The sequence below is a fragment of the Oncorhynchus kisutch genome, unplaced genomic scaffold (genome assembly GCF_002021735.2).
Source record: "Oncorhynchus kisutch isolate 150728-3 unplaced genomic scaffold, Okis_V2 scaffold4017, whole genome shotgun sequence".
NCBI classification, from domain to species: Eukaryota; Metazoa; Chordata; class Actinopteri; order Salmoniformes; family Salmonidae; genus Oncorhynchus; species Oncorhynchus kisutch.
The window spans coordinates 215,485-228,134 of NW_022265962.1; the positions used below are offsets into that span (position 1 = coordinate 215,485).

The 12,650-nt window shown below is 45.7% G+C and overlaps 1 protein-coding gene across 1 annotated transcript in view; it reads right to left on the reverse strand.

Annotated features, from left to right (window-relative positions):
- The window catches only part of LOC109887194 (multidrug resistance-associated protein 1-like), a 57,764-nt gene that overhangs the window by 33,535 nt on the left and 11,579 nt on the right, over nucleotides 1-12,650 (reverse strand). The window contains 9 exon segments of the mRNA XM_031821792.1: nucleotides 289-415; nucleotides 1,126-1,139; nucleotides 1,141-1,196; nucleotides 1,731-1,818; nucleotides 5,554-5,598; nucleotides 5,600-5,701; nucleotides 6,105-6,282; nucleotides 8,471-8,695; nucleotides 10,468-10,529. Coding sequence (XP_031677652.1) covers nucleotides 289-415; nucleotides 1,126-1,139; nucleotides 1,141-1,196; nucleotides 1,731-1,818; nucleotides 5,554-5,598; nucleotides 5,600-5,701; nucleotides 6,105-6,282; nucleotides 8,471-8,695; nucleotides 10,468-10,529 — 897 coding nt within the window.

Here is a 12,650-nt window from a genome sequence, read left to right on the forward strand (position 1 = left end):
GTCTCCCTGGCTACACACCTGGACTCTACAAAAGTATACAGATATGGAAGGAGTTTCCTTTAAAACAACAACACCCAATCACATCTCTCTCTCTCACGCTCTCTCTCTCACTCTCTCTCACTCTCTCTCACTCTCTCTCTCTCTCTCACTCTCTCTCACTCTCTCTCACTCTCTCTCACTCTCTCTCACTCTCTCTCACTCTCTCTCACTCTCTCTCACTCTCTCTCACTCTCTCTCACTCTCTCTCACTCTCTCTCACTCTCTCTGTCTATGTTGTCAGTGTTGTACCTTGACAGAGACAGATCCCTCTAGTTTCTCCATCTCCCCCAGCAGAGCAGAGAGCAGAGAGGATTTCCCTGAGCCAACGTGTCCCACCACAGCTACCAGAGACCCATCTGGGATACGTACACTCAACCTGCAGAGACAGAAGGATAGAGGGAGAAGGAGAGAGTTAGAGAAAGAAAGAGAGCGAGGGAGATAGAGAGAGGGATAGAGGGAGAAAGAGAAGAAGAGAGAGAGAAAGAGAAGAAGAGAGGGATAGAGGGAGCGAGGGAGAGGGATAGAGGGAGCGAGGGAGAGGGATAGAGGGAGCGAGGGAGAGCGAGACAGCAAGAGAGGAGTTAGAGGCTGTGTGTTTGTATACTATAGTAATGGAATATGCAGTAAGATACGTGAATGTATACTATAGTAATGGAATATGCAGTAAGCTGTGTGTTTGTATACTATAGTAATGGAATATGCAGTAAGCTGTGTGTTTGTATACTATAGTAATGGAATATGCAGTAAGCTGTGTGTTTGTATACTATAGTAATGGAATATGCAGTAAGCTGTGTGTTTGTATACTATAGTAATGGAATATGCAGTAAGCTGTGTGTTTGTATACTATAGTAATGGAATATGCAGTAAGCTGTGTGTTTGTATACTATAGTAATGGAATATGCAGTAAGCTGTGTGTTTGTATACTATAGTAATAGAATATGCAGTAAGTTGTGTGTTTGTATACTATAGTAATGGAATATGCAGTAAGCCCCCAACTGACATAAAAGTAACAAAGTCAAGAGGGGCGGGGGGGGGGGGGGGGGGGGGGGATGAATACATAGGACAACACTCTTCTCTGAGCAATACCTCTTCAGAGTGGGGGGCATCGTTTCTACACCAGCTGAACACCCCGTCCTCAATGGAGATACTGTCTGAGCCTGGGAACAGAGGAAGACATACAAGAGAGAGGAACAAGAAGTGAGTAGAGAGAGAGAGAGTATTGAAGCCTCATCAAAGACTAACACATCAAACAGCATCTGGGTACAGAGGCTGGGATGACCTTTCTGCCTGTGTTTCTCACTCTGTCTGTGTGTGTTTCTCACTCTGTGTATGTGTGTGTGTGTTTCTCACTCTGTGTATGTTGTGTGTGTTTCTCACTCTGTGTATGTGTGTGTGTTTCTCACTCTGTCTGTGGTGTGTTTCTCACTCTGTCTGTGTGTGTTTCTCCACTCTGTGTATGTGTGTGTGTTTCTCACTCTGTCTATGTGTGTGTGTTTCTCACTCTGTCTGTGTGCGTTTCTCACTCTGTCTGTGTGTGTTTCTCACTCTGTCTGTGTGTTGTTTCTCACTCTGTCTGTGTGTGTTTCTCACTCTGTCTGTGTGTGTTTCTCACTCTGTCTGTGGTGTGTTTCTCACTCTGTCTGTGTGTGTGTGTGTGTGTGTGTGTGTGTGTGTGTACATATGTAACTCACAGCCTGCTACAGCCATGCGCTCCACACTGTCCTCCTGCAGCTCCTCATGAGACAGAAACACACACAGACGTTTCATAGAAACACTGGCCTGCAGAGAGAGATGGAGGGAAGGAGAGAGAAAGAGACAGGGAGAGAGGGAGATGGAGGGAAGGAGGGGAGAGAGAGAGAAAGAGACAGGGAGAGAGGGAGACAGATGGAGGGAGGGAGGGAGGGAGAGAGAAAGAGAGATGAGAGGAAGGAGAAGAGAGGAGGGAGAGAGAGCAAGAGACAGGGAGAGAGGGCGGAGAGAGAAAGAGACAGGGAGAGAGGGAGACAGATGGAGGGAGGGAGGGAGGGAGAGAGAAAGAGAGGGAGACAGATGGAGGGAGGGAGGGAGGTGAGAGAGAAAGAGAGGGAGACAGATGGAGGGAGGGAGAGAGAAAGAGACAGGGAGAGAGGGAGAGAGAAAGAGACAGGGAGAGAGGGAGACAGAGAGAGAGAGAAGAGACAGGGAGACAGATGGAGGGAGGGAGAGAGAAAGAGACAGGGAGACAGATGGAGGGAGGGAGAGAGAAAGAGACAGGGAGAGAGGGAGACAGATGGAAGGAGGGAGAGAAAGAGAGACAGGGAGAGAGGGAGAGAAAGAGAGACAGGGGAGAGAGGGAGACGGATGGAGGGAGAGAAAGAGGACAGGGAGAGAGGGAGACAGATGGAGGGGGGGGAGAGAAAGAGAGACAGAGATGGAGGAAGGAGACAGCAGTGAGAGGATGCATATTAGTTGATGCGCGGGTTGATTCATAACCGCAGTCCCCGCAGTTATATCTGCAGGAGGATGGGTTTAGGGTCATTACATATTGTGTGGCTGAAGGGTGGGAGGGCGACTAAAGGGTCCCGCTGAAGGGGCAGGTGGGGGGCTGAAGGGGCGGGTGGGGGGCTGAAGGGCGGGTGGGGGGCTGAAGGGCAGGTGGGTTTGTGGCTGGTTGGTTGGTTGGCCTTGAAGGGCAGGTGGGGGGCTGAAGGGCAGGTGGGGGGTCTGAAGGGGCGGGTGGGGGGCTGAAGGGCAGGTGGGTTTGTGGGCTGGTTGGTTGGTTGGCTGAAGGGCAGGTGGGGGGCTGAAGGGCAGGTGGGGGGCTGAAGGGCAAGTGGGGGGCTGAAGGGCAAGTGGGGGGCTGAAGGGAAGGTGGGTTTTGTGGCTGGTTGGTTGGTTAGTTGGCTGAAGGGCAGGTGGGGGGGCTGAAGGGCGGGTGGTTGGCTGAAGGGCAGGTGGGTTTGTGGCTGGTTGGTTGGTTGGTTGGTTGGCTGAAGGGCAGGTGGGGGGGCTGAAGGGCAGGTGGGGGGCTGAAGGGCAGGTGGTTGGCTGAAGGGCAGGTGGGTTGTGTGGCTGAAGGGCAGGTGGGGGGCTGAAGGGCAGGTGGTTGGCTGAAGGGGGCAAGGTGGTTGGCTGAAGGGCAAGGTGGTTGGCTTGAAGGGCAGGTGCGTTGGCTGAAGGGCAGGTGGGGGGCTGAAGGGCAGGTGGTTGGCTGAAGGGCAGGTGGGTTGTGGCTGGTTGGTTGGTTGTTGGTTGGTTGGCTGAAGGGCAGGTGGTTGGCTGAAGGGCAGGTCGGGGGGCTGAAGGGCTGGTGGTTGGGCTGTTATCACTAGAGTTACCAGTGTTAGCTGTCACGCTCGAGTTACCAGTGTAGCATGTTATCACTAGAGTTACCAGTGTAGCCTGGACAATTTATAGAATGACAAAAATAAAGAATTACAGGGGGGCAGTTTGGGAAAAAACTTATCCCGTCCTAATCGTCCTCTGGACTATCGGACATTCCAACGTTCTGTAGTTACACACTAGTCCCCTGTGAATAGGGCTTTATCCTTAATAATAAATATATTACCAACATTCTGTAGTAACAAGCCATTTTGCCACAACTTTGAAGTATGCTTGGGGTCATTGTCCATTATGAAGACCCCATTTGCGACCAAGCTTTAACTTCCTGACTGATGTCTTGAGATGTTGCTTCAATATATCCACATAAATTTCATGATGCCATTATTTTGTGAAGTGCACCAGTCCCTCCTGCACAAAGCCACCCCCCCAACATGATGCTGCCACCCCTGTGCTTCACGGTGGCATGGTGTTCTCCCCTTTTTCCTTCAAACATAACGATTATGGCCAAAGGTTCTATTTTTGTTTCATCAGACCAGAGGACATTTCTCCAAAAAGTACAATCTTTGGTCCCCATGTGCAGTTGCCAAACCATATAGTCTAGCTTTTTTATGGCGGTTTCGGAGCTTTTCCTTGCTGAGCGTCCTTTCAGGTTATGTCGATATTGGACTCGTTTTACTGTGGATATAGATACTTTTGTACCTGTTTTCCTTCCAGCATCTTCACACGGTCCTTTGCTGTTGTTCTGGGATTGATTTGCACTTTTCGCACCAAAGTACGTTCATCTCTAGGAGACAGAAGGCGTCTCCTTCCTGAGCGGTACGACGGCTGCGTGGTCCATTGGTGTTTTATACTTGCGTCCCAAGGATGGAACCAGACTTGTGAAGGTCTACCAAAAACAATCTTGAGGTCTTGGCTGATTTCTTTTGATTTTCCCATATGATTGTCAAGCAAGAGGCCATGGGTTTGAAGGTAGGCCTTGAAATACATCCACAGGTACACCTCCAATTGACTCAAATGATGTCATTAGCCTATCAGAAGCTTCTAAAGCCATGACGTAATTTTCGGGAATTTTCCAAGCTGTTTAAAGGCACAGTCAACTTAGTGTATGTAAACTTCTGACGCACTGGAATTGTGATACAGTGAATTGTAAGTGAAATAATCTGTCTGTAAACAATTGTTGGAAAAATGACTTGTGTCATGCACAAAGTTGATTGTCCTAACCGAACTTGCCAAAACTAGTTTGTTAACAAGAATTTGTGGAGTGGTTGAAAAACTAGTTATAATGACTCCAACCTAAGTGTATGTCAACTAGTTTTAATGACTCCAACCTAAGTGTATGTCAACTAGTTATAATGACTCCAACCTAAGTGTATGTAAACTTCTGACTTCAACTGTATACCATTCCACTACTATCAAAACTATATTGGAAATTTTTTTAACCTTTATTTAACCAGGCAAGTCAGTTTAAGAACAAATTCTTATTTCAATGACGGCCTAGGAATGGTGGGCTACCCTGCCGACAATGACTATATATCATTGCAATACTATCAATACTATATTGGACATGATTTGTCATGATCCTATGATGACAATGATCAACTGGTTGATGGATTCATTCATTAGTAACCAACTGATTGATTGATTGACTGATTAATTAATTGGCCAATGGACTGACCGATTGACTAATTGATATACCATACTGACCTGCACCACGAGGCTTCCAAGATTGATTTATTGATTGATTGATCAATATCTTGCCCCTGGTCACCAGCAGCATGGTACAGCTCACCGGTCTGTACAGCATATGAATCTGTCTGTCTGTCTGTGCGTGTGTGTGTCTGTGGCCAATTCTGATATTTTGCCCAATTATGGCAAGAGCTGATCTGATTGGTCAAACAACGTATTAGGGAAACATAAAATCAGAACTGGGCTGCGTGTGTAAACGCAGCCATAGAGTGATCTGCAGTACAGCCCTCAGCACGTATCTGGTCCACACTGATGGTGATCACATGTTAATGAATTACCTAGATGGAATCTGATTGGTTGGAGTTAATTGGTTAGTTTAGGGTTTCACTTCATTGATACATTGATGGATTTGATTTATAGATGAATACAGTGACTGATTTGATTGAATTTGCATATTGATTGATTTGATCGATTGATTTGCTGTCCAGACCTGATCAGCACACCTACCTGGACCATGCTGCTGATGACCATCGGCAGCATGTTGAGGGGGAAAACGCAGGATGTTGAACAGAGCCAGAGACACAAATGCCTTCTGAGCATCCAGCACGTTCCTCTCATCTATCATCACATACACTGTGAACGTAGACAGCGCCACCTGGGGGATGGGGGGGAAATGCATGTTAAATATCATAATATCACATAGACAGCACCACCTGGGGGATGGGAGGGGAAATGCATGTTAAATATCATATAAAAATATATAATATCATAACATACAATGACTGTAGACAGCGACCAACTGGGGGATGGGAGGGGAAATGCATGTTATATATCGTATAACAATACCATCACAAAAACTGAACGTACACAGCGCCACCTGGGGGATGGGAGGGGAAATAAATGTTAAATATCATCATCAGATATTGAGGGGAGGGTAGAGACAATCAAAGACAATGTTAAATATTTATGTCAGGGACATAGGTGGATCAAGTGAACATGTAAGATTGAGTGTGAGCATGCATGTGTGTGTGTGTGTGTCTACATGTCTCTAAACTCACCAGAAAGGGAGCACAGACCCAGGTGAAGGTGGATATTGCCCCCAGGTAAGCAGCCTTCTTGAGGACACGGAGCTCGCTCTCTCTGATGGCTGACACCTTGTCTTTGAAGGCCAGCTCCCACGCATACAGCTTCAACACCTTTAGGTTCAGGTTCAGGTTTATTTGAACATCCCGGTACATATTCAGAAACATTGATGTAGAGAGGAGTGGAGATATTATCCTGTTGGGATGATTGTAATGTAGAGAGGAGTGGAGATATTATCCTGTTGGATGATTGTAATGTAGAGAGGAGTGGAGATATCCTGTTGGGATGATTATAAATGTAGAGAGGAGTGGAGATATTATCCTGTTGGGATGATATAATGTAGAGAGGAGTGGAGATATTATCCTGTTGGGATGATTATAATGTAGAGAGGAGGGAGATATTATCCTGTTGGGATGATTATAATGTAGAGAGGAGTGGAGATATTATCCTGTTGGATGATTATAATGTAGAGAGGAGTGGAGATATATCCTGTTGGGATGATTATAATGTAGAGAGGAGTGGAGATATTATCCGTGGGATGATTATAATTAGAGAGGAGTGGAGATAATCCTGTTGGGATGATTGTAATGTAGAGAGGAGTGGAGATATTATCCTGTTGGGATGATTATAATGTAGAGAGGAGTGGAGATATTATCCTGTTGGGATGATTATAAGTAGAGAGGAGTGGAGATATTATCCTGTTGGATGATTGTAATGTAGAGAGGAGTGGAGATATTATCCGGTTGGGATGATTGTAATGTAGAGAGGAGTGGAGATATTATCCTGTTGGGATGATTGTAAGTCGAGAGGAGTGGAGATATTATCCGGTTGGGATTGATTGTAATGTAGAGAGGAGTGGAGATATTATCCTGTTGGGATGATTGTAATGTAGAGAGGAGTGGGAGATATTATCCTGTGGGATGATTAATGTAGAGAGGAGTGGAGATATCCTGTTGGGAATTATTAATGGAGAGAGGAGTGGAGATATTATCCTGTTGGGATGATTATAAAGTAGAAGATGGAGTATATCCTGTTGGGATGATTATAATGTAGAGAGGGGTGGAGATATTATCCTGTTGGGATGATGTAATGTAGAGAGGAGTGGAGATATTATCCTTTGGGATGATTGTAATGTAGAGAGGAGTGGAGATATTATCCTGTTGGGATGATTGTAATGTAGAGAGGAGTGAGATATATCCTGTTGGGATGATTGTAATGTAGAGAGGAGTGGAGATATTACCTGTTGGGATGATTATAATGGAGAGAGGAGTGGAGATATTATCCTGTTGGGATGATTGTAATGTAGAGAGGAGTGGAGATATCCTGTTGGGATGATGTAATGTAGAGAGGAGTGGAGATATTATCCTATTGGGATGATTGTAATGTAGAGAGGAGTGGAGATATTATCCTGTGGGATGATTTAATGGAGATAGGAGTGGAGATATTATCCTGTTGGGATGATTGTAATGTAGAGAGGAGTGGAGATATCCTGTTGGGATGATTATAATGTAGAGAGGGGTGGAGATATTATCCTGTTGGATATTGTAATGTAGAGAGGAGTGGAGATATTATCAGGTTGGGATGATTGTAAGTAGAAGGAGTGGAGATATTATCCTGTTTGGATGATAATATGTAGAGAGGAGTGGAGATATCCTGTTGGGATGATTATAATGGAGAGAGGAGTGGAGATATTATCCTGTTGGGATGATTATAATGTAGAGAGAGTGTGAGATATCCTGATGATATAATGTAGAGAGGAGTGGAGATATATCCTTTGGGATGATTGTAATGTAGAGAGGAGTGGAGATATTATCCTGTTGGGATGATTATAATGTAGAGAGGAGTGGAGATATCTTGTTGGGATGATTATAAATGTAGAGAGGAGTGGAGATATATCCTATGGGATGATTGTATGTAGAGAGGAGTGGAGATATTATCCTGTTGGGATGATTATATGTAGAGAGGAGTGGAGATATTATCCTGTTGGGATGATTATAATGGAGAGAGGAGTGGAGATATTATCCTGTTGGGATGATTGTAATGTAGAGAGGAGTGGAGATATCCTGTTGGGATGATTGTAATGTAGAGAGGAGTGGAGATATAATCCTTTTGGGATGATTGAATGTAGAGAGGAGTGGAGATATTATCCTATTGGATGATGTAATGTAGAGAGGAGTGGAGATATTATCCTGTTAGGATGATTACACCTACAACTACCCCCCTCCACTTAGAACAGAAACACCTACAACTACCCGGCACCCCCCACTAGAATAGAAACACCTACAACTACCCCCCCCCCCCCCACACGAGAAGAGAAGACCGACGAGAGTATCTCACCTACCTGAGTATATTCGGCCCCACGAACATGAGAATGTCCTGGATGATCTTGTAGAGAGAAGAGATGAGGAAGTAGGGTCGAAGGTGAGACAGAGGGCCCAGAACAGAGAGGTTCTCTCGTCTTCTGGGTGTCTTCATAATCAGGATCTCTGACTCCTCTACGGGGACACCCTCCTTCCTCTCTCCCCGAGGAGCTTTCTTAGGAGAGTACAGAGTCTTCTCCTCCGGTCTGGGAGAAAGGGGGGAGGGGGGGAGAAGGAGGTTATTTAGCTTGTTTTCGTTCTGTGAAATGTTTTGCTACGATGTGCCCTGATGAACATGACCTTTTGACCTTGCCTGAGTGCAACGCGCCATGATGTGCAAGTACGCGTGTGTGGAGGTTGTGTGGTTCCTGGTGGGTTCTCCTGAACCTTTTGACTTCAGGCACTCGTTGTTCCAGCGTCGTACGAGCTGAGGGAACGACCCTCTGGGAGCGGTCCTCCGAGTTCAGACACCACAGATCCTTCTGTTCTAACGGACGCTTATACCTGTTACTATCAGACTGGAGGAGAGGGGAGATAGAAAGATGAGCGGAGAGAAAGAGAGAGAAACAGAGAGAACGAGAAACACACAGAGATAGAAACACAGACACACAGAGAGAGACACACAGAGAAACAGAGAGAGAGAAACACAGAGAGAAACAGAGAGAGAAACACACAGAGAGAAACAGAGAGAGAGTGAAACACAGAGAAACAGAGAGAGAGAAACACACAGAGAAACAGAGAGAGAGAAACAGAGAGAGTGAAACACACAGAGAAACAGAGAGAGAGTGAAACACAGAGAAACAGAGAGAGAGTGAAACACAGAGAAACAGAGAGAGAGAGAAACACAGAGAGAAACACAGAGAAACAGAGAGAGAGAAACACACAGAGAAACAGAGAGAGAGAAACAGAGAGAGTGAAACACACAGAGAGAGAGTGAAACACAGAGAAACAGAGAGAGAGTGAAACACAGAGAAACAGAGAGAGAGAGAAACACAGAGAGAAACACAGAGAGAAACAGAGAAACACACAGAGAGAAACAGAGAGAGAGAGAAACACACAGAGAGAAACAGAGAGAGAGAGAAACACACAGAGAGAAACAGAGAGAGAGAGAAACACACAGAGAGAAACAGAGAGAGAGAGAAACAGAGAGAGAGAGAGAAACAGAGAGAGAGAGAAACAGAGAGAGAGAGAGAAACAGAGAACAGAGAGAGAGAGAGAAACAGAGAGAGAGAAACAGAGAGAGAGAGAGAAACAGAGAGAGAGAGAGAAACAGAGAGAGAGAGAGAAACAGAGAGAGAGAAACAGAGAGAGAGAGAGAGAAACAGAGAGAGAGAAACAGAGAGAGAGAGAGAGAAACAGAGAGAGAGAGAACAGAGAGAGAGAGAAACAGAGAGAGAGAGAAACAGAGAGAGAGAGAAACAGAGAGAGAGAGAGAGAAACAGAGAGAGAGAGAGAGAAACAGAGAGAGAGAGAGAGAAAGAGAGAGAGAGAGAGAAGAGAACAGAGAGAGAGAGAGAGAAACAGAGAGAGAGAGAGAAACAGAGAGAGAGGAAACAGAGAGAGAGAGAGAGAGAGAGAGAGAAACAGAGAGAGAGAGAAACAGAGAGAGAGAGAGAAACAGAGAGAGAGAGAACAGAGAGAGAGAAACAGAGAGAGAGAAACAGAGAGAGAGAAACACACAGAGAAACAGAGACAAACAGAAGGAAGGAAGAAAGGAAGGAAACAGTCAGCACTAACACTTCCTGTAGAAACAGAAACTCATGCCTGCTGTTTCCAGAGGGGAATCCTACAACCCAGGATCAATGAGTTCACCAGCTAACTTCCATAAACAACCAGAAATTACTATTGATTTTCTCCGGTTCATTAAGAAAGCTAAACTTAGATGTGTTTTTGGTTGTTGAGTCAATTAGACCGTGCCAAAGGTTATTTTAAAATATTTTGGCACGTTTTAAATAGATGTTGTTTCCTAACAGCTCACCCAGTGATCCACCAGAAGCTGATTCTGGACAGAAAGGAAGCTCCGATCTCAGGACAGGGATTCTGCAACCGGGAGGAGATGGAACACACAGTTAGAAACACACACCACACACACACACACACACACACACACACACACACAGTTAGAAACACACACACACACGCACGGACACACAGTTAGAAACACACACACACACAGTTAGAAACACACACACACACAGTTAGAAACACACACACACACACACAGTGAGAAACACACACACACACACACACACAGTGAGAAACACACACACACACACACACACACACAGTGAGAAACACACACACACAGTGAGAAACACACACACACACACACAGTGAGAAACACACACACACACACACACACAGTGAGAAACACACACACACAGTGAGAAAACACACACACACACACACAGTGAGAAACACACACACACACACACACAGTGAGAAACACACACACACACACAAGAACGGACACACACACACATGCAAGAAGGGACACCACACGCACGAACGGACACACACACACCACACACACACGAACGGACACACACACACCACACACACACACACGCACGAACGGGACACACACATGGGCGCCCACGCACCACATGCACCCTTTCTAACTTTCTCTTAATTAGATACTTAGATATATTTTCCACCATAATTTGCAAATAAATTCATTAAAAATCCTACAATGTGATTTTCTGGATTTTTTCCCCTCATTTTGTCTGTCATAGTTGAAGTGTACCTATGATGAAAATTACAGGCCTCTCTCATCTTTTTAAGTGGGAGAACTTGCACAATTGGTGGCTGACTAAATACTTTTTTGCCCCACTGTACTTGTTAGCATTGCTAACCTTTCGGATTACAGAGGATCAAGTGGGGGGATTTTACATGTACTTGTTAGCATTGCTAACCTTTCAGATTACAGAGGATCAAGTGGGGTTTGAAAAATAGCGCCTCGTGTTCAGTGCCGGTATTACCGAATATCCCGGGATGGCACAAAGTCTGTATTAAAGACAATCTGGATACCGCACAAGTCGAATGTCAACCATCGAAATCAATTCATTAAAAAAATGATCCTCTTAAGGCTTGATAGCACACAAATTATCCCAATTGATAATCCACAATTACCGCAGCCATTTGCCAATGCATTGATCATGAAATTGAAAGCCTGTCTTTATATAATGCCTTATGATAATGTTTAATGATAATGTACAAACTATATGAATAGGCATACAACATTAAAGAGAAGACAAGGCGGGGACGGGGGGGAGGGGGACGGAGGACGGGGACGGAGGACGGGGACGGGGAGAGGAGGACGGGGACGGGGGGAGGGGACGGAGGACGGGGACAGGGGACGGGGAGGGAGGACGGGGACGGGGGGAGGGGGACGGGGAGGGAGGACGGGGACGGGGGGAGGGGGACGGGGACGGGGGGAGGGGGACGGGGACGGGGGGACGGGGAGGGAGGACGGGGACAGGGGGAGGGGGACGGGGACAGGGGACGGGGAGGGAGGACGGGGACGGGGGGAGGAGGACGGGGACGGGGGGAGGAGGACGGGGACGGGGGGAGGAGTTTATCAGAATTTATCTGATTAACACTTTGTTCTAGATATTTGTGTAGGTGGCCGTCAAGTAAACACAATGGGTTCCCTCCGGATGAGAAAGACACACTCACGAAAACAAAGGTAGGAATAGATTGTTTTCTGTTAGTAAAACTCCCTTTAACTGATGTGTCAAGCCTATTAAAGGGATGTTATCTTGCACAGCTTAACATATAAACTAAACCTCTGTACAGATTTCTTGTTTGTTCAAACATTTTTCTCTCCAGCTGCCAGTGCGACCACTGCATAGAGATGGCTAGCTAGGCGGTGAAGCCCTCTATGGGGCTGTTCTATCACAGAAGCGATCAATAGCAAAGATCAGAGGTGAGCACTCTATCCATTTCTATGGACAGCTGTCTGGACATTTCTCCAAACGTCCTTTCTCCACTCGCTCAAAGATCATTGAGTGTGTCACTAGAAAAAGTAACAGACAATATTCCAATATTTGAATACAGCAACTCAGTAATATTATTTAGTTACTCATAAAAGTAATAAGACTGAAACACATTATCCTCAACACACACACACACAATGCACACACACACACACACACACAA